The sequence below is a fragment of the Myotis daubentonii genome, chromosome 1 (assembly GCF_963259705.1).
Source record: "Myotis daubentonii chromosome 1, mMyoDau2.1, whole genome shotgun sequence".
NCBI lineage: Eukaryota > Metazoa > Chordata > Mammalia > Chiroptera > Vespertilionidae > Myotis > Myotis daubentonii.
In genome coordinates, this window is record NC_081840.1 from 156,934,433 (window position 1) to 156,962,310 (window position 27,878).

Sequence of the window (27,878 nt, forward strand, 5' to 3'; positions counted from 1 at the left end):
AGAAATTTGCAATCTGTTATTGACTTCCAGTATAAAAATGCTATCCACTAGCCTTAACTCAATACTTAAATGCTAAATTTCACTTTATTTATACATTTAAAAATATTTTTATTGATTTCAGAGAGGAAGAGAGAGGAAGAGAGAGATAGAAACATCAATGATGAGAGAGAATTATGAGCGACTGCCTTCTGTACGCCCCACACTGGGGATCTAGCCCACAACCCTGGCATGGAAATCGAATCGTGACCTGCTGGTTCATAGGTCGATGCTCAACCATTGAGCCACGCTGGCTGGGCCTAAATTTTAAAGTTAACTTTAAAAATAAACTTTGCCTTAAGGAGCAGTTTAAAAGTAGACTCAGGGAGAATGATAAGGTAAATAAAGGTGTGCACAACCAGTTCAGTAGTTTGCCTTCAGTGGGGACGGGTTCACACGCAATTCCTGGGATGTGCCACAAGGGGGAGCCCCAAGCAACCAGAAACTGCTTGAACTGTTTGTAAACAACTTCATTTGGCAGGAAAAATGAAATTTGGAGGACAGGAGACAGCTGTGGTGGAAATTTAGGCATTTAAGGCTAGGTGATGTTAATAAAGAATTTCAGTCTTAAGTTAGGAGGAAGAAAAATGTAGATTCATATTCAATTACATACTGTTGAAACAGAATGTCTGCAAACGCTTGCTGATCTGTGTTAGGGTTTTCCTTATAGAATGTGTTTTATTTTATTTATAAGAACCTCTGAGGTAGGTCCTGTTATCCCCAACAAGAGAAGTGATTGGACTGAGGGAGGTCACATGTGTTGAAAACTATGCTCTGAAGCGTGGTCTTTTGTTATTTAATACCAATATTTTAATGCATAAACATGTTTGTACTATTAATAACTCTAATAAAATTTAGTGATTTAAAACTATTTCATCCTCAGTTCAACCTGATTATATTCCATTTTATACATGTTTTAAACCACACAGAGAATATTGGCAAAAATGTATGAGATTCACATATAATAAGTATACTCATAATGAGGATGCATTTTTAACAGATGAGGGAGCAGGTCAAAAAGTTTGAAAATATAGCCCTGGCCAGTTTCGCTCAGTGGGTAGAGTGTTGGCATGTGGACTGAAGGGTCCCGGGTTTGATTCCTGTCAAAAACACATACCTCAGTTGCAGACTCGATCCAGATTGGAGTACATGCAGGAGGCAACCAACCGATGTGTCTCTCTCACATCGATGTTTCTCTCTCGCTCTCCCCCCCAGCTCACCCTCCCTCCCTTCCTCCCTTATACTCTCTCTAAAAATCATTAAAAAATATCCTTGGGTGAGGATTAAAAAAATAGCTTGAAAATATATAAAGAAGAAGCAATGGCAGTTGGATGGTGATGGAGAGAAAAGCCAGGCAAAAGGGTATCACTGGGGTCCAGACAAGAGGCGCTGAGGGCCTGGAGAGGGTGCCAACAGTAAGGATGGGAAGGAATAGGAGCAGTATGGGGGATTGAAGCGAAGGGACTGAGAAAGGATCTAGGGATCTTAATTCTGTCACAAAATTGGGGAGGGAAGAACAGGCTCAATGGCCCATGAGGTCTAAGTTTAGAAGATCTTAGTGTCTGGATTTGGGAGGGGTATGAAAGAAGGAGAAAACGTGGATAAGTCTTAGTGTCCTAGCTATGTGACTGGATGGATAGGTGTATAGTGCAATTTTCCAAGAAAGAGATAAAGGCCCTGGCTGGTGTTTCTCAGTGGTTAGAAAATCGGGCTTTGCACCCCAGGGCCTTGGGTTCAATTCCTGGTCAAGGGAATGTACCTGGGTTGCAGGTTCAATCCCTGGCCCCAATCAGAGTGTGTGCAGGAGGCAACCAAACGATGTGTCTCTCTTACATTGATGTTTCTCCCCCCCACCCCCCAACCCCTGTCCCTTCCACTCTAAAAATCATGGAAAAATATCCTTGGGTGAGGATTACCAACAACATCAAAAAAGGGATAAAGGAGAAGGCTGGGTGGGGGTGGAGCAAGTTCAACAGAGGAAGGAGTTTGGGACCTGTTTTGTTTGAATGGTCTGCGGCGTTAGTTGAAGATCTCAAACAAGAACATGGACGTATAGGTCCAGAACAAGAAGGAGTAGTTTGGGCTGGCCATACTGACATCGGTGTTTTAAAACCATCCTGATAAATACAGTTGCTCATGGAGAATGTACAGTAAGAAGAGAAGAGGACCAAGAGTGGAATCAGGTGAATACAAACATGTGTGAGGATGAGAGAAGGAGGCTGAAGTTACAGAGAGAGAGGTCGCTGAAGCCAAATTCTGGGAGATGTAGAGGAAAGAAGGATTCAGGGAGAAGATGTTGCATAAGGAACATCTCCTTTATCCCTTTTTTGATGTTGTTGGTAATCCTCACCCAAGGATATTTTTCCATGATTTTTAGAGTGGAAGGGACAGGGGTTGGGGGGTCGGGGGGAGAAACATCAATGTAAGAGAGACACATCGTTTGGTTGCCTCCTGCACACACTCTGATTGGGGCCAGGAAAGTTAAAAGCTTTAATTTCTTTTCGACCAGAGGCCAAGCTTATATTTAAACAAGGTTAAATCAAAATTAAATACCACATCCTCACAGGGAAAAGTCACATATTTTGTAGAGTCGGGATGACTACAGTTCCTTTGGCAATGACAGGGATTTGCTGTTAAATTTGTTTTACCCAGGAAATCAGAGGTCCATCACTGTCTATCAAACAACCATCACCACCTATTTATAAATACGGTTATTCATTCATTCTTCCAAAAGGTTATTTATTATTAACTTATGTGCCAAGCCGGACACGTGGTCTTTGGATAGAAACGTGATGAAGATCACACTAATCTACATATGTGACAAAATGGTACAGAACTATGCACATGTTGTAGCAATCTCAATGTCTTGGTTTTGAGTGTATCATAATTATATACCATGTAACCACTGGGGCAAACTGGGTGACGGGTGTATATGGGTGATGTTTCTGTACTATTTTTGCAACTTCTTGTGAATCTATAATTATTTCAAAATAATAAGTTATTAAAAAAGGAACAAAAATCAGCCCCTGACTTAGAGCAATCAGCATCCAATAGGACAGGGAGAGTCAAAGATAAAAAAGCAATGATGATACGTGCGATGCAAAGGGAAGGGCTGGATGGGAAGGGGGTGTCTGATCACCCTGGGATGGCAGCTGGGGAGACTCCATAACAAGGAGAGAGGAGGGGAGCGTTGGGTGGATGGATCTTTTCTGAGCAAATGCCATTCTTCTGGGGGCTCAGAATGTGATTGTGATGTCCTCCCATTTTTTAAAAATAAAAAATAACAACACAACAAACCAAAAACTTTCCAATAACATGTAACACCAGCGTTGTGTCCTCATATCCCAGAAGGGGGCATACACCAGGGCACTCCGGCAATCCCTCCATGCTCGCAGCAGCTTAGAAACCACAGTGTAGGTTTTTTTGCTCCTAAAATGACCCGCTGGACTACTCAGGTGCTTACTTATAACCCTGTTCAGTGTCCACCTGCTTCTTCCCCATTGCTTTTTCTCTGGTGGGTCTGAGCAGAGTGAAGATATTGTAATACTGGGGTGGGGAGGAGCCATGACAGAAAGGATATGCTGCATCATTCAAGACTTGGAGAGCCGACCTAATTAGCATGGGTACCATCCCCTCATACAATAATAATAGCAGCCCCTATATCAGTGGTTCTCAACCTTCCTAATGCCGCGACTCTTTAACACAGTCCCTCATGTTGTGGTGACCCCCAGCCATAAAATTATTTTTGTTGCTACTGCATAACTGTAATGTTGCTACTGTTATGAATCGTAATGTAAATATCTGATGTGCAGGATGTATTTAGGTGACCCCTGTGAAAGGGTTGTTCGACCCCCAAAGGGTCGTGACCCACAGGTTGAGAACCGCTGCATATGCAGCCCTAATCATGCAATACTCACAAACAAAAAACAAAAACAAAAATAAAAACAAAAACAAAAAACTCCCACAAGTTCCAATCCCAAATGAGAATACTTAAAATCTGATCTTCAGGGAGGAGGAAGCAGTGGTGCTGGCTGGGCGTGCGGGGCTGGGAAGGGGCACTGCACATCCCTACCTCCGGGGCGATGTAGTCGGGGGTCCCGCAGAAAGTGTTCGTCTTGGCATCTCCTAACATGTTCTCCTTGCACATTCCGAAGTCCGCGATCTTGATATGCCCATCTTTGTCTAGCAGGATATTATCTAGCTTCAGATCCCTGAAAAACAAAAGCATAGCAAGGCCTTGCTGCCGTCATTACAATGTTGTTAGAATAGAATTGCCCTCTGAGGGCGGTCTCATCACTCTACCCAGGGCAGGCCTCGCCTAGCTGCACCCTCTGAAGTGGGGAGACTTCCCCGAGCGGATTGTCAGCCTTCCCTCTAAGCACCGCAGCTCAGTGCTGACCATCCCCGAGAGAGAGGGTCTGAACTGGGTGACACAGAGCTGCTGCCTTCAACAGCCGGTGTGGGCCGTCCCTGAACCCTTACAGATGACGCTGGGTCAGGACTGTGCCATTTCCTCAGAAGAGCCCAGGAACCCACTCTTCTGGGTCCTTTTAGTTGTCTTGCGTCTTCCCTTTGGGTCAGGTTCTCAACTGCCCCTTCTCCCTGCGTGACTGTGCTGGCCTCCAGCTGGTCGGCCGGCCTCCATCTAGCTCCTTTCTTTTTATTTTATTTTTTAAAATATATTTTATTGATTTTTTACAGAGAGAAGGGGAGAGGAATAGAGAGTTAGAAACATCGATCAGCTGCCTCCTGCACACCCCCTACTGGGAATGTGCCTGCAACCAAGATACATGCCCTTGACTGGAATCGAACCTGGGACCCTTCAGTCCACAGGCCTACGCTCTACCCACTGAGCCAAACCGGTTAGGGCATAGCTCCTTTCTTTTTAATTTTTACTCCCCCTTTAATCTGCAGTGAGTCAGAAACCAGACAACTGTATGCTGTCAATTATGTTTTGAGAAAAGAAGTGAGGAGATTGAAGTACAGTAGCTTTCATCCGAGAAGGATGTGAAATGATGGCATGTAATGGAGAAATTTAGGACATCCATTCACAAAAGAGGGTACACGTGGCGGTCTGTGCACTTGTACAAGGTGTAGGCTTACAGTTCCCATAGGGGTGCTTGAGTGTTCAAGGGAGAGCTCCCCGCCTCCCCTACCCGAAAGGAGATCATTCTAGGTGGCCCAAAGCAAACACAGACAAAGACAGGAGACGCAGGAGACAGAGCGAGAAAGCAACAAGGTATCAAAGAGAAAGAGCAGAGTATAGGAAGGGAGGGAGAAAAATGGGGTGAGAAGAAGGTTAAGAGGAAGGACCGGAATAAAGAGCAAAAGTAAGGTCAGACCCTTATTGCTTTGGAGACTGGAATTTCTTACTTGGTTACTAGTAAATCATCACCCGTGTTATCACCATGGGCAGGAAGCCTGGGTGTGAAACTTTTGGCCACAAAAACACCCTGGGCATTTCACGGTACAAAAGAGCATCGACTACATTAACGGGACCACGAAATACAGATGTTTCAGTGTGTCTGAAAGGGTAACATTTACCTATAGACAATGCCTTTGGAATGGAGGAACTGCAGGCCAAGAATGATTTCAGCAGCATAAAACCTGAGGGAAGAAAAATCAGAGTTCTCCACCAATTCATTAACAGAACGGAAGAAAACGCCCATTTTACCCTTGACTACTCTGTGCAGTCCTCTGCGTAATGTATACACACCTCTGTTTGTACACAATTTATCTGTGTATGCACAGAATTTTGTTTCATCCGAACAAAAGGAAGATGTCCTCCGAGGGAATGAAGCAGAGCTGGTATCCTAAGTTAGCCCTACCTGCAGCTGGTGCTCATTCTTATATTTTAAAGGACAATGCTCAAGCTGTCATTTTTCCCAATAGAACACACCCAAACATTAAATGCAATTGTATAGTATAATAGGAAAGTAATTTTCCCTTTTATTTTAGATATATTTTTATTGATTTCAGAGAGGAAGGGAGAGAGAGAGAGAGATAGAAACATCAATGATGAGAGAGAATCACTGATGGCTGCCTCCTGCATGCCCTGCACCAGGGACAGAGCCAGCAACCCAGGCATATGCCTTGACCGGGAATTAAACCGTGACCTCCCGGTTCACAGGTAGATGCTCAATCACCCTGGATAACACAGATAGCAGGTGTTTGATGGCTCTCATGCCTTACAAAGCTGGGAAGGATGCTGGGCTGAGTGAATCCTCTCTAGCACGAAAAATGCCCGATGGTCTCTCGGTGGTGGCTATTCCTTACAATGATCTCTGGGCAGTGTGCGGATGGCTCCCGGAGGCCACGAGATCAGCGGTGTGGATCTCAGCAAGGTTTCTGCAGGAGCTGGGGAACAAGTCCATCTTTCAACCTGGTTCACACACCACCGCTCAGAGCACTCATTAGGAGCCAGTGAAAGATTATTGAAGAAATACGGCCAGCCTGCCTGGCCAGCGTGGCTCAGTGGCTGAACGTTGACCTGTGAACCAGCAGGACGGTTCGATTCCCAGTCAGGGCACATGCCCAGGTTGTGGGCTCCATCCCGAGTGTAGGAGGCAGCCGGTCAATGATTCTCTCTTATCATTGATGTTTCTAGCTCTTTCTTCCTCTCCCTTCCTCTCTGAAATAAATAAAAATATGTTAAAAAAAGGGAAAAGAAATAAAGCCAATTCTGTACCCAGCATTTAAAAATGGGCCTGGTGGCACCATTAAAAAAAAAAAAAGTCACAGTGGTTTTACCATTCAGGAAAGGGACGGTGGGGGTGGGGGCCGGAAGGGGGTGGGTGGGTGGAAGGGGGTCCTCAGCTGCAATCCCAATGGGTCTAGGCAGCCTGTTGGACTCGCTTGTGTTGAGGGCTGCCCGAGAAGGTGAAGGTTTATTCTCAGACTAAGTGTCCCTCCCGGATTCTGAACTCTCATGCTCGGAGCCACAGGCTTTACGGCTTCGCATTGACCTTTCCACGAAAGGCCTCAGCTTCATCCTGCGACCGCCTTTAAAATCTGTGCTCCATTGACCGCCTTTAAAATCTGTGCTCCATTGGACTGCTCTCTTTTCAAAAGGCGCACATTTTCTTCCATGCTCACATCATCTAGGAGCCCGAGGAACTGGGGCATCTCCTTGAGAAACTACACAGTTGATTTCAAAACACAGAGAAATTAAACAGCACTGACAAGAATGTAAGCTTCACAAACTAGGAACATGGTTGCCTGGTGTGGTATATTCTCGGGGGTTACCTCGTCCTGGGAGTTAGGCGTGCTGGGTGAGGGACAAACACGCCCCGGGGAGGGAAGGAGTGTTCTGTGGGCACTGTGGGGGCACAGACACCGCCACGAACAGCGGAAAACCCCAGACCCTTCGAAGGGCTCTTACGTGGCTCTGGGAAGGTCAAACTTGTGGCAGCTCTGGATGTGGTACATCAAGTCTCCTCCATTGAGAAATTCCATCACAAAAAAGAGGTTTTCCTGGGGAAAAACAAAGACAGTCCCAATTTTTAGCTTCCTCAAAAAAAAAAAAAAAAAAAAGAAAAGGAACACAAGCGTTACTTTTTAAATGGATATTGATGATTTCACAAGAGCCAATTCTGTCTTCAGATCACTTACAAAGAGATAAAATTCATTTAAGTGATCAGTAGCATTGCTGCCTCATCCATCAAAGATGGTGAGACACAATCCTGACTTCAGGGTGCTTACAACCAAATATAGCCTTTATCTCTCCCGTGCAGGCTTAGATGGGGGCGAGCCACAGCTTAAGAGCGAATTGCCCCCAGCAGAAGACTTCATCTGTATTTTTAGAGCGGGGTGGGGGGGGTGGGGGGCGTGGAGGGTTGAGTGGCAGCATCAAAGGCAAGGCTGAGATCTTCAGGGTGTGGTCAGAGTTCTAGAGGTGGCCACAATTCCAGGAAGCCTAAGTTCCCCCTACTGCGTGAGACAACATGTCCTCGATAACTGTATTCACGGCACTTTGCCCTGATTTTTTAGAGTCCCCATGAACCACAGAATTAGTAATCCACAAAGTGTGGAGACATGTGTCATGTCTGTGCATAACTTTGCACCTGAAAACCTCACCTGGGTGATTTTTTAACAGAATTAACCTTTAAGTTTTGTTGTGAAACTAACTGTGGCCTCAGGGCATGCCAGGTGATGGTGGAAACAGCATTCTGGTCTGACAGCGACATATGTTGCCTGTTAAACATGCTACAGAACTGGGGAAACCCAGCATTGTGGCAATTATCTCAATAATTCAGGCAAAAGTAAGCGTTATCCTCCTGCTTTTTCCAAAGTTGACCTTAGATGGGAGGTCACTGATACTTTCTCTTGTGAGCAGGCCAAAGTCCTCTGCTGACATAAATCCAAACACTGCTATTTCCAACATACATGGAGGTGGATAATTTGCCTCATCTGCACACACCTGCTTTCTCATCAGCACATCTTCCCTCGAGCTCTTCTTGTCATAAGTACCATATGAATAGCTCCTAATCTTTACCTTTTTACCCAAAACTGTGATGACCTGTACACACACAGGGGGATCTCCTACGTATCCAGGAGAATGAAGGGTATTAAAGGTTAGAGTGAGGCCCTTTATTACAGCGCTCAGATGAAAGATTCCCTTTAATTGTTAGGATGTTTACAAATTCCTATGAAGTCTGAAACTTCAGGATTTAGGACTTGGAGAACGTGAGGGAAGGCAACTCGAGGGAAAAGGTTGACATCACTTGTACACACCCTTGGCCCGGCAGTCGCCTTGGCTCTCATGTCTAAATCAGACTCTCACCCTGGGTGGGGGTTTGGGGCTGAATTTGTGCATCCACAGAGAGTCAGTTTCCTGTGGGGCTCAGTCAGTTTAGTACCATGGGCATTCCAAGAAGATCACATTGATGTGGTGATGACTAATTAAATAGTAATGGAGATTTATAGCATGTTGGATGTCACATTTAGTCCCACTAAAACACATTATGGCTCCACAATAAATCTTCCAAAAACAGTCTGTTCTAGTTCTACCTTTATATTAAGCTGGGTGCACCAAACAAAGCCCACAGGTTGTTTTTGGTTATTTATGATGGCGTTTTGCTTCAGTTTAAGCCTTTGGTTTGGGTGAATAGCAGCGAAAACATGGGCTTTTAAAAGGGGGATAACGGCAGCCCATGCTTGGATAACGGCACCCAGCTTGGGTGGGCAGAATGGGGAAACTGGTTCTTCCTTGAGAGGGTGCTGTTTTGAGGATCTTTGCCCTCTTCTAGGGGTTCTGATAGCTGTTTGGAAGTCTCAGGGATCCACTCGTCAAGGGAACTGTTGGGTCCACTCTGGTCCCAATGAGATAACTCTGTGATGAAATTAGCATAAATGAATATACACACAAACCATGCAGTTATGGGGTTTGGGTTTTGAGTATCACATTTTGAAGGATGGCTAAACCTTTTCAAAGTTGAATCTCAAATCCTATTCTTAAAACTTAAATATAAATAGAATAGACTCAAATTTTCCTGAATGGCTGGGAAGGGAGTGCTCAGAGATGGAGGTGACCTGCTGCTGACCTGGAACTCTGCAGGGGCCCTATAAAAAAGAAAAGTCTGCCCACTGGAGAAACTCCAGATTGGGTGGGGTAGGACCAAACCCAGAAGAAGTCGACTCAGGGAAATTGTTAAGACCATGGTCTTTGCCCTCATTCAGACCCGAACTCAGAACTTGGAGAAGTTACTTAGCCTCTCCTAAGCCTAACAGTCTTCATTTGTGAAATGGAGGGAACGCTATTCCCACCTCCTAGGGGTGTCATTGAGTATTACATGAGATTATGTATGTGGAAAGCTGGCTCAGGCTTGGCACTCAGCATGCACATGATATCTGGTGCTGTTGTAATTATAGGGAACAATTTAAAAGCCAGTAAAAAAATAAAAACAAAGTAAAAACATACAGCAGCTCCTTCCCAGAGGAAGGAACTGAACAGTCCTGTGGCTCCTCACACAAAGAGGAAAACGGGGCCTTGGCTCTCCTCCAGTCTGTTCTTTCTGTTCCGGTCGAGCTGAGAGAAAATGCAAAGCAGGCTCGAGAGGGGAGCATGATCTCCTGGGCTGTGGCCCCATTTCACTAGTATAGACCTCTCTTCTTAGGCCTGGTAATACTTTAGCTGATGCAAATGATTCTTTTGGGGCAATGAAAGTTGGCATTGTGTGGTGTTGGGGGATGGGATGCTCCAAATCTGCCCTAGACTTAGCATTTGTCAACAATGCCGGCACCGCATTTGTGGAGCAGAAGCTTTCGATTCTGATCCGTCACTAACTAGCCTGTAGCCAGGTAAATAGCACCATCCCTGAGCCTCAGTCTCAACCTCTGAAAAATGAGAAGTATCAGCTACATTCCCCTTTACTAAAGACTCCCTGATTTTCACCATTTATATTTCTCAGTTTCCCCCCTTTTTCTTGGGGGAAGAGATAAAATTAACAAACTGTTACTGTTGAGCACATTATAAGACTAATGTATTAGCAACATTTCCCAAATAATAAAATATATATTGGTAAAAAGATGTTATGCTTGCAAAATTTTTAAGAAAATCTGTGTCTAGAAGCAATGCATATTTGAAGTAAATTAAAGAAATAATGATGAGTCTTTCCTTTAAATCTTTCTCAAAGGAGGTAAGCTTTATGGCTGGATTGATGGCCCACCATAACACTCCAAATGAGGTAAAAAAGTAAATGTCAGAGGACCTCCTCCTATTTAAGTAGTCTTCTGGTTATGCTAATAGAGCTTGATTATTGGTTGGGGGAAAATTCTTTTGGGTCTGCTTTAACATTTGAATTAATCCCATCATGGGCCAAGGGCTAAAAAACAGAATGGGTTAGAACAAATTGTGGTTTAGGACTCATTTGAGTAGACAAGAGTAGCAGGAGACTGACTTTTTGATTCGTCTTTGGATTTTTTTCTGAATCTTGTGTCTTATTCTTTTAGAAAGAACACCAGGCAAACTGCCTGAAATCTGGCTGAATGGAAGTCTTACAACTAGAGAAGTAAAGAAAAAAGTACATTGAGACTGGAGGAGCAGAAGCATGGAACTGACACCCATGCTGTGGTGTTTTAATCAGGAGGGATATCTCTGCTGTGGAGGCCATTGGTGAAGAGCAAGGGATTCCAGTCCCACCCCAGACTCCCAGCCCAGGGTTCCAGAGCTGGGAAGAGAATTGCCCATAACTTCAGTTTGTAAAAACCAGCAGGGATTGTGGCTGAATGAAACGGAGACTGTGGGAGTCCCAGCAGTTCCTTTTAAAGGGCCAGCACATAGACTTACTCGGACTTGATCACTCTGGGCTCCAGTTCTTGGTGTGGTGGTGGTGGCAGTGGTGGTGGCGGGGGGGGGGGGGGAACTTGAAAGGTAACTGAGATATTCAGGGAGGAACTGGATTTCCTGCATCAGGGAAAGAACTCAGGGGCAGCTTTCTCCAGATGGGGATGCTTGCAGGCATCATGTTCCTGTGCTGGGACCTCCCCTGTTGCAGAGCTGATTGGCAGCCATATCTGAGTTTCCATCAGCTTGGCTCACACTGTTCACTCTGCCCTGGTGACACCCTAAGACACCACCCTATCCAATTTACAGGCCCATCCAAATTGTTTGCAGTGGCTTTTCCATATGAATGGCCTGTTCTGGCTCAGGCTTCAGACTTTTCTAAAATCTCTTAAATAAGCAACAGCCAGCATCAGCATGCCCCCTACCTATCAATAAGAAGTCCAAGACCCAGCACTAGCATCAGCTTGCCTTGATTCACAGCTTGGCCTCACCTGGGCACATCCAAGCGTAATACAAGTAGCAGCCATCTGCAGATGGCTTTGTATCTCCTGAAGGGTGGCCCCAGGAAGTGGCTTATTGCACTTCCTGGTAGGCCCTAAAGCCAGTGAACCTGGTGGACAGCTTCATACCTTACCAGATTACAACTCTACACATACACAAGTGACACACTCAAGGGGCAGAATCAGTGAGCACCAAAGCCCCAGTAAAGCAAGTCCTACTCCATAGGGGTATCTCCTGCACAGCAGCTCTTCCACTGTAATCACAGTTGGTCCTCACAATCAATTGGCCTAGAGGTAAATTCCTTCCAGTGACACCAATAGCAATAAAAGCTCAACTACAATAAGACTGTGCATGTAGCCCCCACAAGGACACACCTAGAATGCCTAGCTCAGGTGACTATGGAGGCTGAGCTACTGGGCCCTATAGGACACCTACTATACAAGGGCACTCTACCAATTCCAGGAGACATTACAGCTCTACCTAATACATAGAAAGAAAGACATGGAAGCAGTCAAAATTCAGAGACAAAGAAACATACCATAAATAAAAAGACAGAAAAAGATCTAAATGAAATGGAAGCAAGCAAACTATTAGATACAGAGTTTAAAACAATGGTTATAAGGTTTCTCAAGAATCTTAATGAGAGGTTCAAGGGACTTAATGAGAGCATCAAGGGATTTAGAGAGACGTTCAAGGATCTTAGTGAGAATTTCAAAGACACGAAAAAGAACCAGTCAGAAATTAAACAATTGAAATAAAGAATAATTTATAAGAACTCAACAGTAGAATAGAGGATTCCGAGGATCAAAGCAACGATTTGGAATATGTGGAAGCAAAAAACATCCAATCAGAAGAGCAAAAATAAAAAAAGAATAAAAAAATATGAAGATAGTATAAGGAGCCTCTGGGACAACTTCAAGTGTACCAATATTTGTATTATTGGGGTACCTGAGGGAGAAGAAAGAGCGAAGATAATGAAATTCTATTTGAAGAAGTAATGACAGAAAACTTCCCCTGCCTGGTGAAAGAAATAGACTTAAAAGTGCAGAAAGTCCCAAACAAGAGGAATCCAAAGAGGTCTACACCAAGGCACATCAACATTAAAATGATTAAAGACAAAGAGAGAATCTTAAAAGGAGGAAGAGAAAAGCAGTTAGTTACCTACAAGGGAGGGACCATACGACTGTCAGTTGATTTTTCAGCAGAAACTTTGCAGGCCAGAAGGGAAGGACAAGAAATATTCAAAGTGATGACAAGCAAGGACCTACAACCAAGATTACTCTACTCAGCGAAGCTATCATTTAGAATTGAAGGTCAGATAAAGAGCTTCATAGACAAGAAAAAGATAAAGGAGTTCATCACCACCAAACCAGTATTACATTAAATGTTAGGTATTCTTTAAGAAGAGGAAGAAGAGGGAAGAAGAAGAAGAAGAAGAAGAAGAAGAAGAAGAAGAAGAAGAAGAAGAAGAAGAAGAAGAAGAAATATGAACAATAAAATGGCAATAAATACATACCTATCAAGAATTGAATCTAAAAACAAAGAAAACAAAACAAAAGAACACACCAAAAAATCTAATGAACAAAATAAACTCGTGAATAAAATAGAATCAGAGGTATGAAAACACTGAACAGACTGATGAATCTCAGAGAGAAGGGGAGTAGGGGACCAGTCAGAGATTAACCAAAGATCTTATATGCATATATGCATTACCTATAGACACAGACAATAGGGGATGAAGGCCTGGGGTAGGGCAGAAACCGGGTAGAGGGGAACAATGAGGGGGTAAATGGACATCTGTAATACTCTCAACAATAAAGATTAAAAAATAAAAATAAAAAAGAAAGAACACCAGCAGGCCTGGTAGGAGAAGAGTATTATCCCTGATTTTGCAAAAAGAATTAAAACACTAGAGTAGAGCTCAACCTTTAGGGTCCTGGCCCCAGTTCAAACATTTGATGAGTTTTTTTTTTCTCACTTTGCCTACCTAGTAGCTCCCAGGAAAAGTGAATTTTAAAATAGGAGGGTTGCCTACTCAGCCGGTTTCCTACAGGAGGAAATGAAAATGGACTGCTCTGTATAGTGAGCATTCCTTAAGGCTTCATGTTCATACCATTCATGGTCTTCTGAGTGAGTTCTGTGAGTGTTCTTCCTTCACCCACTGATCTTATTAATGAAACAATAACACACTGAGCATATTTCCATCCTGTTGGTGAAATGAGTTTTAGTTGGGGTTTGACAGTACGATTGATTACATTAGGGCTACTGGAGGAAGTGATTCATGGAATAATGCTGAAGCACCTATGGCTAACAAGAAAGCATTGGGTATATCATTGAATACCTGTATTTATCCATCAGCTCTCCAATTTACAAATATACCTATGGTACGCATGCTGCTCTCTTATGCCAGACCATAAAAACAAGAGAGTTTTAGCTTTGCTGTGATTTTCTGACAAGTGAAGGCAATAATCAATACTGGTATTCTGTAAATAAATGGGTATTCAAAATTCTGTGGTAATATTTTTGAGAGCTTTAAAAATGGTATATATTATAGTCTTGCAAAATCATTTATATATTTTATATTACTTATATATAAATAAAATCACATATATATATATATATATATATATATATATATATATATATACATATGAGAGAAAAAAACTTTTAAGAATTCAAAATAGCCTAGTGGTTTTGCAAAGAATTCAGTGTACAAAGTACAGAATTTTCCAGTTTCCATAAATATCTTTCATTACTTGGTTGAAAAAAACTGCATAGCTAGTCCTCCCATGTTCTTATAAAAATATGAGCTCACTTCAGTGGGACTCTAAATTCTTTTGTATTCATTTATTGTGTGAAATATCTACATGAAATTTCACTGTGAAAGTGATTTATACTGGTAAAATGAAGAAAGGGAGATAATCACTGACTACAAGAATACAAGAATAGAAATGTAAATAGTTTGCTAATCTAAGAACTAGAAGAAAATAATTTTCCAGATAATATATAAATATATATAATAATTTCAGTGATTTTCAAGGCCAAGTCTTTTAAATAATTTTGGTCTAAATGTAACCAATACATTGCCTTGGATTCTCTACCTTTGTGCGTCTCAATCTTTATACTTGCACTAGAGGCCCAATGCACAAAATTCATGCAAGAGTAGGCCTTCCTTACCCCAACTGCCAGCACCGGCTTTCCTCTGGCACCCACACCAAGGCTCCCCTCTGGCCACTGGCAGGCACCCGGGACCCAGACTTCCCTTGCCGCCCTGGTTTTGTGTGGAAGAATGTCCGGTTTAATTAGCATATTAGGCTTTTATTATTATAGATGGTTGATGCACTGAGTCTGAAATAGTGTCAGAAGTAGAGGTGGGTCCCCTTCATCAAGGTTTACATCTTTACTTCTACTTAGTGTTATACCCCAAACAAACTTTTAGTTGAAAATTATAATCCATAAGAGCTGCCCTTTTTGACCTCCTCAGCAATGTGGTCATGATGACATGGAGGGGCTTCCTGTCTCAAAATACACCACGGAGCTGGGGTCAGGGCTAACCAAACCGTGTATTTGGAAGAAGCACCCAGGTGGGGGTGGGCTTGCATCTGGCCAGCACTCCTGGTGGGCACACTGGATGCTGGGTTCACCCAAAAGTCCCACTGGCACACTTACATACCTATGTTAGTTGGGTCACACCAGCACTCAGTTTCTTAGGTATATTTGTAATTTAGAAGGCTGGAGCAATTCTGGATCTGGAGGACTTTATTTCTTCTATATTAAGCTATAAGTTAGAACACGTTTCTTGCCTTAGTCATAAGGAATATACCATTAAAATTCTTAACAGATAGTCATATATGTACTTTTTCTATCTAAATATAGTGTGTGTGTGTGTGTGTGTGTGTGTGTGTGTGTTTGAGAGAGAGAGAGAGAGAGAGAGAGAGAGAGAGAGAGAGAGAGTAGACCAACACACTCGTTCATTAGGGCCTGTTTATATTTCTACTGTAAACTCTCATTAGTAAAATTCACTGCCTTCAGATAGATTCATTAGTACATATCAGAAATAATGTGCTCAAGCTTGTACCTTGCAAAAGGGACTCAGGCTCAGTTGTATTTACTGGCTTAATTGTCCCATGGGGTCTCCTTGCATTAACGAATAGATTATTTTCCTTCATAACTGAAGTACAAACAGGACTCCATTTCATGAATTTTTAAACTGTTTTCCCTGACATGATTAGGTCTCCAATGAGAGGCAGTATAGCAGTTAGGTCTATGGACTTCACCACCAAGCTCCCCTACTTCACAGCTCTTTGACTTTTGGTGTGTTGCTTACCTTCCTTAAAGGGGCCACCTCATTCTCCTTATCTATAAAATAGGGATAGTAATAATAATAATGTCTACTTCATAAGGTTGCTGTGAATATTAAATGCCCTAAAAGGTGTAATGTGCCTAGAACATGGGCTGGCACATAGTAAATGCTCTATAAATGTCAGCTGTTGTTGTTATATTTATGACTGTAGTTATTACATATTATATACATGCCATGCATGTTGAGAAATACAGACTCACAAGCACAGAGGGGTCTCAGGAACAGACGGAGTTTTACGGAATGTAATTGTGAGGTGAAAATGACCTACTCTACTGAAGATTTTAAAGTTACTAAATTACCACTGCTACAAAGAAAAACAGATACCAAAAAAAGGAAGAATGAATTACTTAAAAATTTTAAGCGAGTGATTTGTCTACCACCTTATGATTATATGATATATATTCCCAATATTTGCCAAAGGAGTAGGTTATTCCTGTTCAGACTTAGGCTACTGAAGAGCAAATTCCCAAAAGTACAAAGAATATCTAGGGCTTTTCACTCTGTCAAATATCAAATTCAAAGAGATCTGGAATAAGTCTGAGTCACTGAGAGAGTTAAATGAGTAAGGCTATTTGTAGGGCTGGCATGGAGATTTACAGCAAGTGTTTGATGTCAACTCAGATGCTCTCTTTTCCAGCTCACCTGAGTTGAAGCTGGCAGGCTAAATGTGAAGAAAGCATAACCAGGCATAGGGTAGTAGTCATCTGGTTATATACTTTAAAAATCACTTTTAATCTGAGTAATGCAAAAAGAATCAAAGTAACAGAAAGATCTAAAAAGGGGGGCATCATTAAAATAAAAATCTATTTTCACAATATGACAGAAAGATGATTAAATGCAAAATTAAAGTGATAGATTTAATAGAACTAGTTGAATAGTTCTCACAGGACTGTGTTTGCACACACAGATGTCATTTAGAGAAGTTGAAAGTCTTAGGGCTGTCCAAATATATCAATAGTTAAAACATATGGTAGTTCTTTAAAAGAACATTTTGTAAATGAATAGTCTAGAATCAGGTAAGGGGAAAAATGTAATGGTAGACTCAGAAGTTAGTATACTTTTAGAAGTTATATGATCTAACTTCTATACTGCTTTCCCCTTAGAATGATTACATTCATTTTAAATAAGAGAATGAAAATAAAGAACTTGAAAAATCATTTAGCAATGATGACTATTCAATATAGCTAATGATTGCCAAATGTTCATGTATTATTGGATAAATGAGAAATTTATAACAGTAAAGAAATTAGCTAATGATTTTATCAAAACAACAACAATTAGTTTTGAAAATACACAGAAAACTTGGCAAATGTAATGCAAATGAGGTCAAGAATATATACTCCCTCGTCAGGAAAAATAAGGCGGGGAAGGAGGAAAAGAATAATTGTAACCATTTTTGTGCTATTTTTTCCTTCAATGCCTAGTAAATTAATGTGACAAATTTATACAGGAGAAGATTTGCAATGCCTCAAGAAGAAATAAAATTAGAATAAAAATAGGTATTACAAATATCTAAGTACTAGAGGCCCGGTGCATAAAATTCATGCATGGGGGGAAGGTGGGTCCCCTCAGCCCAGCCTGCACCCTCTCCAATCCGGGACCCCTTGAGGGATGTCTGACTGCCGGTTTAGGCCCGATCCCAGGGACCGGGCCTAAACCGGCAGTCAGACATCCCTCTCATAATCCTGGACTGCTGGCTCCTAATCACTCACCTGCCTGCATGCCTGGTCTCTCCTAACTTCCCCCCCAACCCCCCGTTGGCCTGATCGCCCCTTACTGCCTCTGTGTGCTGGCCTGATCGTCCTTAACTGTTCCCCTACCTGCCTGATAGTCCCTAACCGCTCACCTGCTTGCCTGATTGCCCCTAACTGCCTCTGCCTGCCTGCCTGGTTACCCCTAACCACTCACCTGCCTACCTGATCTCTCCTAACCACTCGCCTGTCTGCCTGGTCGCCCCTAACCACTCACCTGCCTTCCTGATATCCCTTAACCACTTGCCTGCCTGCCTGATCTCCCCTAACTGCTCACCTGCCTGCTTGATTGCCCCTAACCCCTCACCTGCCTGCCTGATTGCCCCTACCCGCTTACCTGCCTGATTGCCCCTAAACACTCAACTGCCTGCCTGATTTACCCTAACTGCCTCTGCCTGCCTGCCTGGTCACTCCTAACTACATGCCTGCCTACCTGATGGCCCCTAACTGCCTCTGCCTCAGCTCCTGCTGCTGCTGCTTCATCTGGAAGGAAATCTGGAATGATGGTTGTTCATCTGTCTGGTCTAATTAGCATATTATGCTTTTATTTTATATCTATCTATCTATCTATCTATCTGTGTGTATATATATATCTGTGTGTGTATATATATATATGTACATATATATCTGAGTGTATATATATATATATATATGAGACCCAATGCACAAAATTTGTGCAAGAGTAGGCCTTGCTTCCCCCAGCTGCTGGCACCAGCTTCACTCTGGCACCTGGGACCTGGGTTTCCCTCTGGCTGCCGGCAGACACCCAGGACCTGGGCTTCCCTCACAGCCCTGGCTTTGTTTGAAAGGATGTCTGGTCTAATTAGCATATGCTTTTATTATTATAGATACCTGTGTATATATATATATATATATATATATATATATATATATATATATATATGCTGTGTGTGTTTGTATCTTGATGAATGTGCCTTAATAATTACCAAGAAGGCTAGTGATAAATTTAGAATTCCTCCACTGCCCAACCCCTTCCCACAACAGAACCTAGGAAGATGTCCCACATGCTTCAAGCTATTTGGATATGGAATTCTGGGGCCCTGGAGCATGGTTTTGGAATAGGGACAGGGGCTGAGGAGGGCATGATCCCTTGTTCCACAAGGAGATGTGTGGCTTGGGGAAGGCCAAAGGGAGGCTTCTAAAGTAAGGGCCTGGGCAGACCCCCTTTTACTTGGGTCTAAGAGTTAGGACATGCAATGGATGCTTTTCCAGTTAAATCAGTTGTGAGTTGGATTTTGTGTTTAGGTACCTTGATATTTCACCTTTATTAGCAGATTTAGATTGACAGTATGATCTAGAAAAGACCACTAGACTGTGATGGGCTAGGTTGATCTTTGGATATCAATTTCTTTAGCGTCAAAATGAGGGAATCTGATTCCTTATTACATATAAAAAATTCTACATCTATTGAGTCTACCGTAAGAAAAAAAATGAGTAAAACAAATCAAATTAGAAGCTATAAGCAATTAAGATGTCCCCCAAAGGTGAATGGATAAACAAATGGTGGTACACCCAGATAATGGAATATTATTTGGCAAAAAAAAAAAAGAAAAAAAGGAAACGGGCTCTGAAGCCATGATAAGACATGGAGAAAACTTACATGCTTATTACTAAGTGACAGAAGCCATTCTGAAAAGGCTACATATTATATGAGCCCAACTAAATGACATTCTAGAAAAGGCAAAATTATGGAGACAGTAAAAAGTGGTGGCCAAGGATTTGGAGGAGGAGGATAGGATGATGAGGGAGAACACAGGATTTTTAGGGCAGTGAGAAACAATTGGGTGTGATACCATAATGGTGGATACATGTCACATATTTGTCAAAGCTTATAGAATGTTCAATCCCAAAAGTGAACAGTAATGTAAACCATGGACTTTAGTGAATAATAATGTATCAATATTGACTCACCAGTTATAATAAATGTACCACACTAAAGCAAGATGTTAAAAATACCCCTATTTTTCCCCAACTACGGGGGCTGAGGGAGGAAGGATATGTGGGAACTCTGTACTTTCCACTCAATTTTTCTATAACCTAAATCTGCTCTAAAAGTCAAGTCTATTAATTAAGAAAAACAACTAGTAGCTACGGGCTAGCCAATACATTCAAAGTAATGATAATATACATGACTGAAAAGAAAGCATCTTTAGATTCTTCCTCATATGGAATTTATACAAATATCAATAAAATGAGTGAAGAATATGGAAACTATTAAAGTTCTACTAGATTGTGATGTTTATTTGCCCTATAAAGGTAGAAGTTTATACAAAGAAGGTAGCATTGCAGAGTCTATTTAAAATATTTCTTGAAACAATGACTTTTAGAAACATGCTTTTATTTATTTTGGTTGTCGGTGTCCACTCAAAATTTTTGTAACTGCTCTTCTAGGAATAGTTTCTTTTTTTCTTCATAGTTCCTGGAGAATTACTGCTCCCCCCCCCTTTTTTGTTTTGTTATTGTTAAATATCACCTGAGGATATTTTTTCCATTGATTTTTAGAGAGAGTGGGAGGGAGGAAGGAAGGAGGCAGGGAGATGGAGACAGAGAGACAAAGACAGACACAGACAGAGAGAGAGAGAGACATAGATTGGTTGTCTTTCACACACAGCCTGACTGGGGCCAGGGATGGAACCTGCATCCCAGGTACATGACCTTGACCAGGAATTGAACCAAAGACTCTTTGGTGGGTAGGCCAACACTCTAACCACCTAACCACACTGGCCACGGCTTTGTTTTTTAAGGATTTACTCCCATTCTGGATAAACACAAATGATGAAATGGCTTAGAACTCACACACTAAGTTTCATTTCTTTGTCTTGAAGGCTGGTTTCACCTTGCCAGTTTCCATCCCTGGGAAATTTCCATCGCACTCTTTCTCTTTAAACGTTGGTCCTTAGGTGGTACCTCGCAATGTCTGCTCTGTCTCTCAATGAATCTTTATTGGCACTCCTGTTGCTGACATTTCAGGCCTTTCTGCGTCTCCAGGTTCTCAGTCCCGTTCCTGCTCCTCTCATTTCCAGCCCGAGGCAGTGTCCTACTTTACTGGGGTGATTGCAATCACTGTGAGTAGCTTCAGATTTCCTCTCCTAACTTAGTCTCCTCCTGTTATTTCAACTGTCAGAAGTGACAACTGTCCTTGCCAGAGTTTGCTGGGGTCTTTATCCTAACCCCTTCCTCTTCCAGAATCTGCCTCCCTATTGTCTTGTTTCTTCCCCTGTCTTAAGCATTCTCCACTACTCTTAACCCTGAAGCCCTGTGATCATAGACAGCATGCTTCCCACTTCTGAAACACACTTTCTGAGAGACCTCTGCAGAACCACCACGTCTGCCCACCTGCCCCTCCCTCCTACGCCTCTGTCACCTGACTACGCTTTCAACCTCCTACTAAGATGCTTCTTTTTGCTCTTCCTAAATGTCAACATGTCAACAGCTGGCCTCCTCACCACTCTGAGCACTCCATCCTTTTTTTTTTTTTTGGAAATTCTTTCCTCTCCCCGGACCCTACTCTTCTGCCCCCCCCCCCCCCCCCCGCTCCCCTCACCTCTTGAGAAATCTTTCTCTTGCTTCCTTTTCCTCATCTCCCTCCTATGACTGAAGAAGGGGCTTCTCTTTGGTTTGCCTCTTTATTCCCAGAGTCCCACATGTGTTCCCTCCTCAGGGTATGTGCCATGACCCCTCAGATGCCGTGTGGTTGGGTTTTAGCATGGAACTGCATCTCCAAGGGCCCCATTTTAGGAGAAGTTATTGCTGGGAACAATCAGTATTAAGCAGCAACGTGCTGTTTACCACAGGTTTCTCCAAGACTGCTAGCTGAGGAAAGGACATTGAATTGACAGAAGTTTTAATGTGGAGAGTCGGATACGAATGATTTGGGGCTGGAGGAGGAGAGCTCAGAAGCTGCAGAGGGCACACGAGCGGGGGTGAAGGGGAACTAACGGGACTGAAGGGGATGCCGAGGGTGCACATCCTCTCCTCTGAGGTTGTCCAGGACCAGCCTTTCTGGCACCTGGGGATTGTGGCAGGCGTGCTGTAGTCAGCCCATATAATTTACTATGGGGCGGTTCCTTTTCCTTCTATTTCCTCCCACCCTGAACATTATCTAGCACTCTGTGGGGAAATGAAAAAAAGGACAAGAACAAAACATGCTTCTTGGTATCAAGGAAAGTATTATTTACGTGGAGAAACCAAGTAAGTGGCCCTGAAAGCAGGATGGAAAAGGCCAAGCCTCGCAGGAACAAATCACCTTTCTGGGTCCTGTAAGTGGAGAAGCCCGAGGGGCAGGAAGATAATGGTCATTAAGTCGGCTTTAGTGAATCTGAAAGCTGTTGTGGAGGAGGGCTCTCTGAGCCAGCTTTCAAAGGAGCAGATTCTCAGATGAGAGCAGGCCTTCCCTCTAATAATACTTTCAAAGCAGAGGCAAGATGCTCATATCTTGAGGGAAGCTGGTGACAGAACTTTTGGGGCTTTGAGAGAAAAGCTGATAGAGAAATGGACTGACAGTGTGGCCTCGTGTACCCTGAAGAAACATTATAAAAGTCACATAAATGTGAGAAAATATCTGTGAGCTTACCAAGCAGGTGTGCAGAAAGGACGTGACATTTCAGACTCCCCAGGCGGTGCTTATAGTCCAGTGGTTCTCAACCTTCTGGCCCTTTAAATACAGTTCCTCATGTTGTGACCCAACCATAAAATTATTTTCGTTGCTACTTCATAACTGTCATGTTGCTACTGTTATGAATCGTAATGTAAATATCTGATATGCAGGATGGTCTTAGGCGACCCCTGTGAAAGGTCATTCAACCTTCAAAGGGGTCGCGACCCACAGGTTGAGAACCACTGTATATAGTCAAAGGACACCTGAATATTTGCTCATTAATTGCTGATTATCTCCAATATCTTGGCAGGGGGCATGCAACATGAGGTTACCATAATCTGTAAAATTAACTAATTTTTGTGAATTTACTGTAAGTATAACATCTGCCGAATCACAGTTTAATTGCACAGAAAGGGCATTGGAAGTGCATGGGAGTGATGTGTAATTTATGAAATAACTGTTTCCCAGCATCTCAGCATCAGGAAACAGCCAGATCACTTTAAGGGAAAGAGACCGAGCAGTCACTACAAACGGGGATGACACAAAAAGTTAATTCGTGTGTGAGTTCATGGATATACGTTTTGGAGGATGTGGTTCATGTGGTTTTTCTTTTTTGCGCTAAAATTGTGATAATTGCCAGCACTCCCAACTCAACTGGAGGGGTTATGGATGAAAAAGTGTTGCTGAGAGCTTCAGATGAGGCCGTTTCTGAATAAAATGTTTGAAAGTAAAAGCCTTATGGACATCTTTGATGGCTTTTTTTTTTTTTTTTGCTTTCAAACCATGGAAATATCAGAATGGCAATACTTCTTAAAGGACTGCTATGTTGAGAAGTTTTTATTTGGTTTTATTTCAAATAATAAAATCTTGCAGTTAGTGTGGCCCTTTCTCCATGAAGGATTCAAAGTCCTCTGCAAGTGCTATTTTTTGGAAACACCCTTTTGGAGGCCAAAAGAGGACAAGGTTGCAAAGAAATGTTAGGCGACTTGCTGAAAGTCATACAAAGTGTCAGGCATAGATTCATAATCTGAAACCTTCAGCAGAGGGATGACCGTGGTGAGGTTGGCCCAAAGTCAAGCTTTGTGTGTTCTATAAATGGAAAATGAAAGTCAGTTTTCTTGTTCACGGTAGAGACATTTCAAAGCAACACTAAGAAGGTGGGACCGGTTCACACGGGCGGGGTGGAAGTCCAGGGCAGTGCTGGGCATGGGAATGGACACCAGCATCCTGGCTCCTGACACGGTGCTGGGGATCTGCTCACGGCGCTCTGCAAAGCCACGGCGCCTTCCAGGCAACCTGAGGAGGGACCCGGGGTGCTCTCACGCCCTCTGAAACTTCTGGTAGGTGTGGAACTGTAACGCTGCTGAGATTACTTGAGGGCAGACTGGAGCACAAGAGCTTTCAGAATTCAAAGGAGGCACAAAGGTAGGCTGTAGTTCCCTTTTAATTTTTAAGGAAAATAAGTTCAAATCAAAACAACACAACACAAAACAAGTGTTCTCACAGTGCCTGAGGCATCTTTCCTTTCCAGACTAATTTTGGAGCGAAATCCTCTTATTTTTCCACAGGGTTTTCAGAGATAAATCAGAGAAACTTTGGATACTTGAATTTTTTATCTTTCTTTTAATCTAGCATAATTAAAAAGAGAGTGTTATGTCTTCCCTGTAGGTCAACATTGAGTTACTACATAGATGACATGTCACTAAGGTACTTACATGATCTGAACATATAGGAGGCCAATATCTGGACACAGAGACACATGGTTAAATTGAATACTGTTCCCAGTGACCAGGTGAATGGTCTTAGGCAAAGTTCATTATTCTGAGCCTCAGTTTTCTCATAGGTAAAATAGGAATAATAATATTGGCTTCATTGGGGTTAATGGAAATAAATGAGATAACATATTTAAAGTTCCTAGGAAACTATCTGGCACAAAATAGGTTCTCAATAAAGGTAGGCTTTTTCAATGATATTTTTCTGTATTTTAAAACATAAGTTGGAGTAAGATGGCTGGTTCCCTACCTTTCTTTCTTAATAGAAATATTTATTCTGGATGGCAAAGTGCACAGCTGAAAGCTAAAGTTTTTCGGCTTTCCCTGTAGCTGTAGAAGAGTCAGAGATATATGAGCAGAAGCTTTTGTGGGCCTTATGGAAAAGTGATTCAATAAAGGAAAGAAACATGGCATGGGCTTGTTTTATCCTCTCCCTGTTCCCCTTCTTCCTGACTGGAACCTGGTTTTGAGGGCTGGGCTCCAGCAGCCTCATTGGGCCGAGGAGTGCCCTTGAGGACGGAAGCCCAGTGCTGTGGATGATGGAGCAGGGACCAAATGGTGCCTAGATCTCTGATGAATGATGCCATGGAACTGTCATACCTGCTCTGAACCACACATGTCTCACTCCTTTTATATGAAGACTCATTTAGGTCATTGTTATTTTCCGTCCTCATTACTAGCAGCCAATGCACTTTCTAATTGACACACATTATATCACATTTAGACAATTCTGAAATTAGGAGATAGCTTCTAATACAGTTTTAAAAATAATTTTATCAAGAAAAGCAATAATACATTTAATTATTAATGGTATCTTAAAATTCAATATAGCAGAATATTATTTTTCAAAGTTAGGTAGTATTTTAAAAAATTATTTACTAATTAGAATTAGTTAGGAAAAGGACATAGCTTTGTAATGTAATCCCCATGCAGTGTTAGAGTCTTGCCTCTTTTGAGGAAACGTCGAGAATGTATAAACAGTAGGTCCCCAAGAAAAGTTTGTTGAATTAATCTAACAGTGACCTTCTAATTTGTGAAATATATTTTCAAGGTTTTATGATTAATCAATTTGTTTCTAATAGTTTTTACTTTACTTATTAATACAGTTATAATATTTATGACAATTATTTTTACAGAAAAATTTTACTGTAGACTTTCCCTATTTCGACTTTTAAAAAATGTAAATAATGGAAAATAGGTACTGAACATATGGGTTTTCAATGCAGTGTGTATGTGAAAGGTAGCTGGCATATGTGCTGAATCTGATACTAAGAGGGACCACAAAATTCAAGACATATGGGCGTTCATGTGAGACACAGAAAATAAAATACTAAAAAATAACAAAAGCCAGTACAAAATAAAGAAAAGAATAAAATGTCATTTCCTCCTCCGGCTAAGATGACAGCCTCTCATCATGGTGATTTGTACTAGACTCTGATGCCAGCGATTTATGTCACAGCCTAAAGGAAGTACAGGTATCTTGATCTGGCACCGAGAAAATTAATTTAAAAGATTCTTCCCTTTTGAACCTCATTCAGATTCAGGTTCAGATCCAACTGGTGCTGTCTCACACACCTATGTCCTAGCACTGTGCTTCCACACACTACCTGGCTCCCACCCACAGCCCCTCTGCATGCTGAGTCCTACTCTCTACCCAGTGCTGGGGAGGAGGAGCCCTCAGCCCTGCTGAGTGATGGTTGAGCTGGGACTCAAGTTCCTCAGAAGCCCAGTCCACAGGTATTTTCACTCTCCATAGCTTCCTAAATGACTTGACTGTATTTTCACACTTTGACAGGTCATATGCCCCTCAGATATAAACTTTAAAAGCTTTTAATGATTAACCCACATACCCAGACAGATCACAAGGGAATCTTGCCCCCAGAATCTCTTGAATAATCTGGCAACCCATAGGAGGGTTCTTTGCATGCACATGAGAAAGTTTTTCCAAATAATAACAATTCCCTGGAAAAGTGAATAGTCATTTATCTTATCTAATGTCTTCACTAGTATGCAAAGGTGACTGTCCCTTCAAAAAGGCTGTTTTCAAAATGTCCCCAGAGCAATTCATCATTTATATCAACTATTGCTTTATACACTTGTCTATGATACTTAATTGGTTATTCTGTTTGACATGCAAGATCTGAATAATAAATCAGGACATCTTAAAACAACTCAGAGCCCTTCAGAGAGTGTAATGCAAGCCCCCCCCCCCCCAATTCTTATTTCTAAAAAGACTCAATGCCTTGAAATCTAAGCAGTGAGCCAGTCATGTTTGACATTTGTGCACACTCTCTGCCACTTTTTCTCATGCACTGACTTCCCGGCCTAGCAAAGCACTACGGCGGCATGGAACCTGCGGGCTGTCCCCGGCAGGAAGGAAGGGAGCACTGCCCAGAGCCCCGAGAGATAAGCAGGGAAGGGAATATACATGTGATCTACCAAGTGGATTCATAACAGCCTTCCCCATAGGACACAAAGACAAAACCATGCACACGAATATCAAAAACAGAACAAAAACCAGAGGGGAAAGGCGCACGCTCCACGTCATTACATAATGCCCTGGAAGCCTGGTCTGAAGCGTATTTAGCACTTACACAAGCCTCACAATGTTTCAAGAGAAAAGTGAGATTGTAAACAGCGCCAGGGCGCCCAGCAAATCCAGAACGCACGCTGGGGAGTGCGGCAAAGTTCCTCACTTTCAGAGACATATCCACACCATCCCAGACCAACGGATATTTATGAACTCCAGGAGGAAATTTCTAGGGTAAGATCTCTCTCACTCAGTATCAGACAAGCCAAACTCCTTCCTGTTGCAGAAAATAAGCCTGCTTTCTCTTAAACAGCTTATCATTGCCCCTTCATTCCTTCATGCTTCCTCTACCTGTAGCCCCACATGTTTGCTGCCCACAACCTTGCCTGCCTATTCAAATTCCCGGTGTCTAGGTTTCCAGCTCTGGTGCTTAGAGCCTGCCTTCTGCAAAGTAGCATTAGTCACACTCTTGCCTCTTTTATTAGAGTGAAATTCTCTAATTTCTCAAGGTCAGGAACTGTATTATATAGTTCCATATCCTCCACAGTGCTTTGAGCACAGTATGTTTATTAAGTTCTCTTTCATGGTCTGGTTTCTCTTTACTTTAGCTAAGTGTATTTATTCATTTAGTCCTTCATTAAACATCTGTTGAGTACCCACTGGGAGCTGGGGAAGTTGCCATCCACATTTTTTGATCAAGTCCCAGTTTCCCAGCCGTTACTTTCTGTGGCTGGAGGCAGCTTAGAGGCCCTCTGCATGCATAGTTACAGTAAGGTAGTACATTATCATCAAGGCTTTAAATTGAGAGAAAACTCTTCATATTCTTTGGACCTTAACCACATGGTCCCACATGAATCTGCTCATTATTCTAGGCTGTGTATGGGGGCAGGGTGAGAGAGAATAGAAAAATGAAAAGAGAAAATCATGGTGCTTGTGCATGAAGATTGATCTACAAGGATGTCCATTTCATTTGGGTATTATTAACATCAGAACAAAAAGTTAGAAATGTCCTAGTTAGGTAAC

At 42.3% G+C, this 27,878-nt stretch overlaps 1 protein-coding gene across 2 annotated transcripts in view; it reads right to left on the bottom strand.

The window, feature by feature from the left end:
- The window catches only part of PRKCQ (protein kinase C theta), a 146,743-nt gene that overhangs the window by 16,374 nt on the left and 102,491 nt on the right, over nucleotides 1-27,878 (bottom strand). For both annotated transcript variants that reach the window (XM_059663698.1, XM_059663687.1), the window contains exons 13-15: nucleotides 7,418-7,509; nucleotides 5,581-5,643; nucleotides 4,109-4,247 (exon numbers count right to left, since the gene is read on the bottom strand). In XM_059663698.1, the coding sequence (XP_059519681.1) occupies nucleotides 4,109-4,247; nucleotides 5,581-5,643; nucleotides 7,418-7,509 (294 nt within the window). The remainder of the gene's footprint in view (nucleotides 1-4,108; nucleotides 4,248-5,580; nucleotides 5,644-7,417; nucleotides 7,510-27,878) is intronic.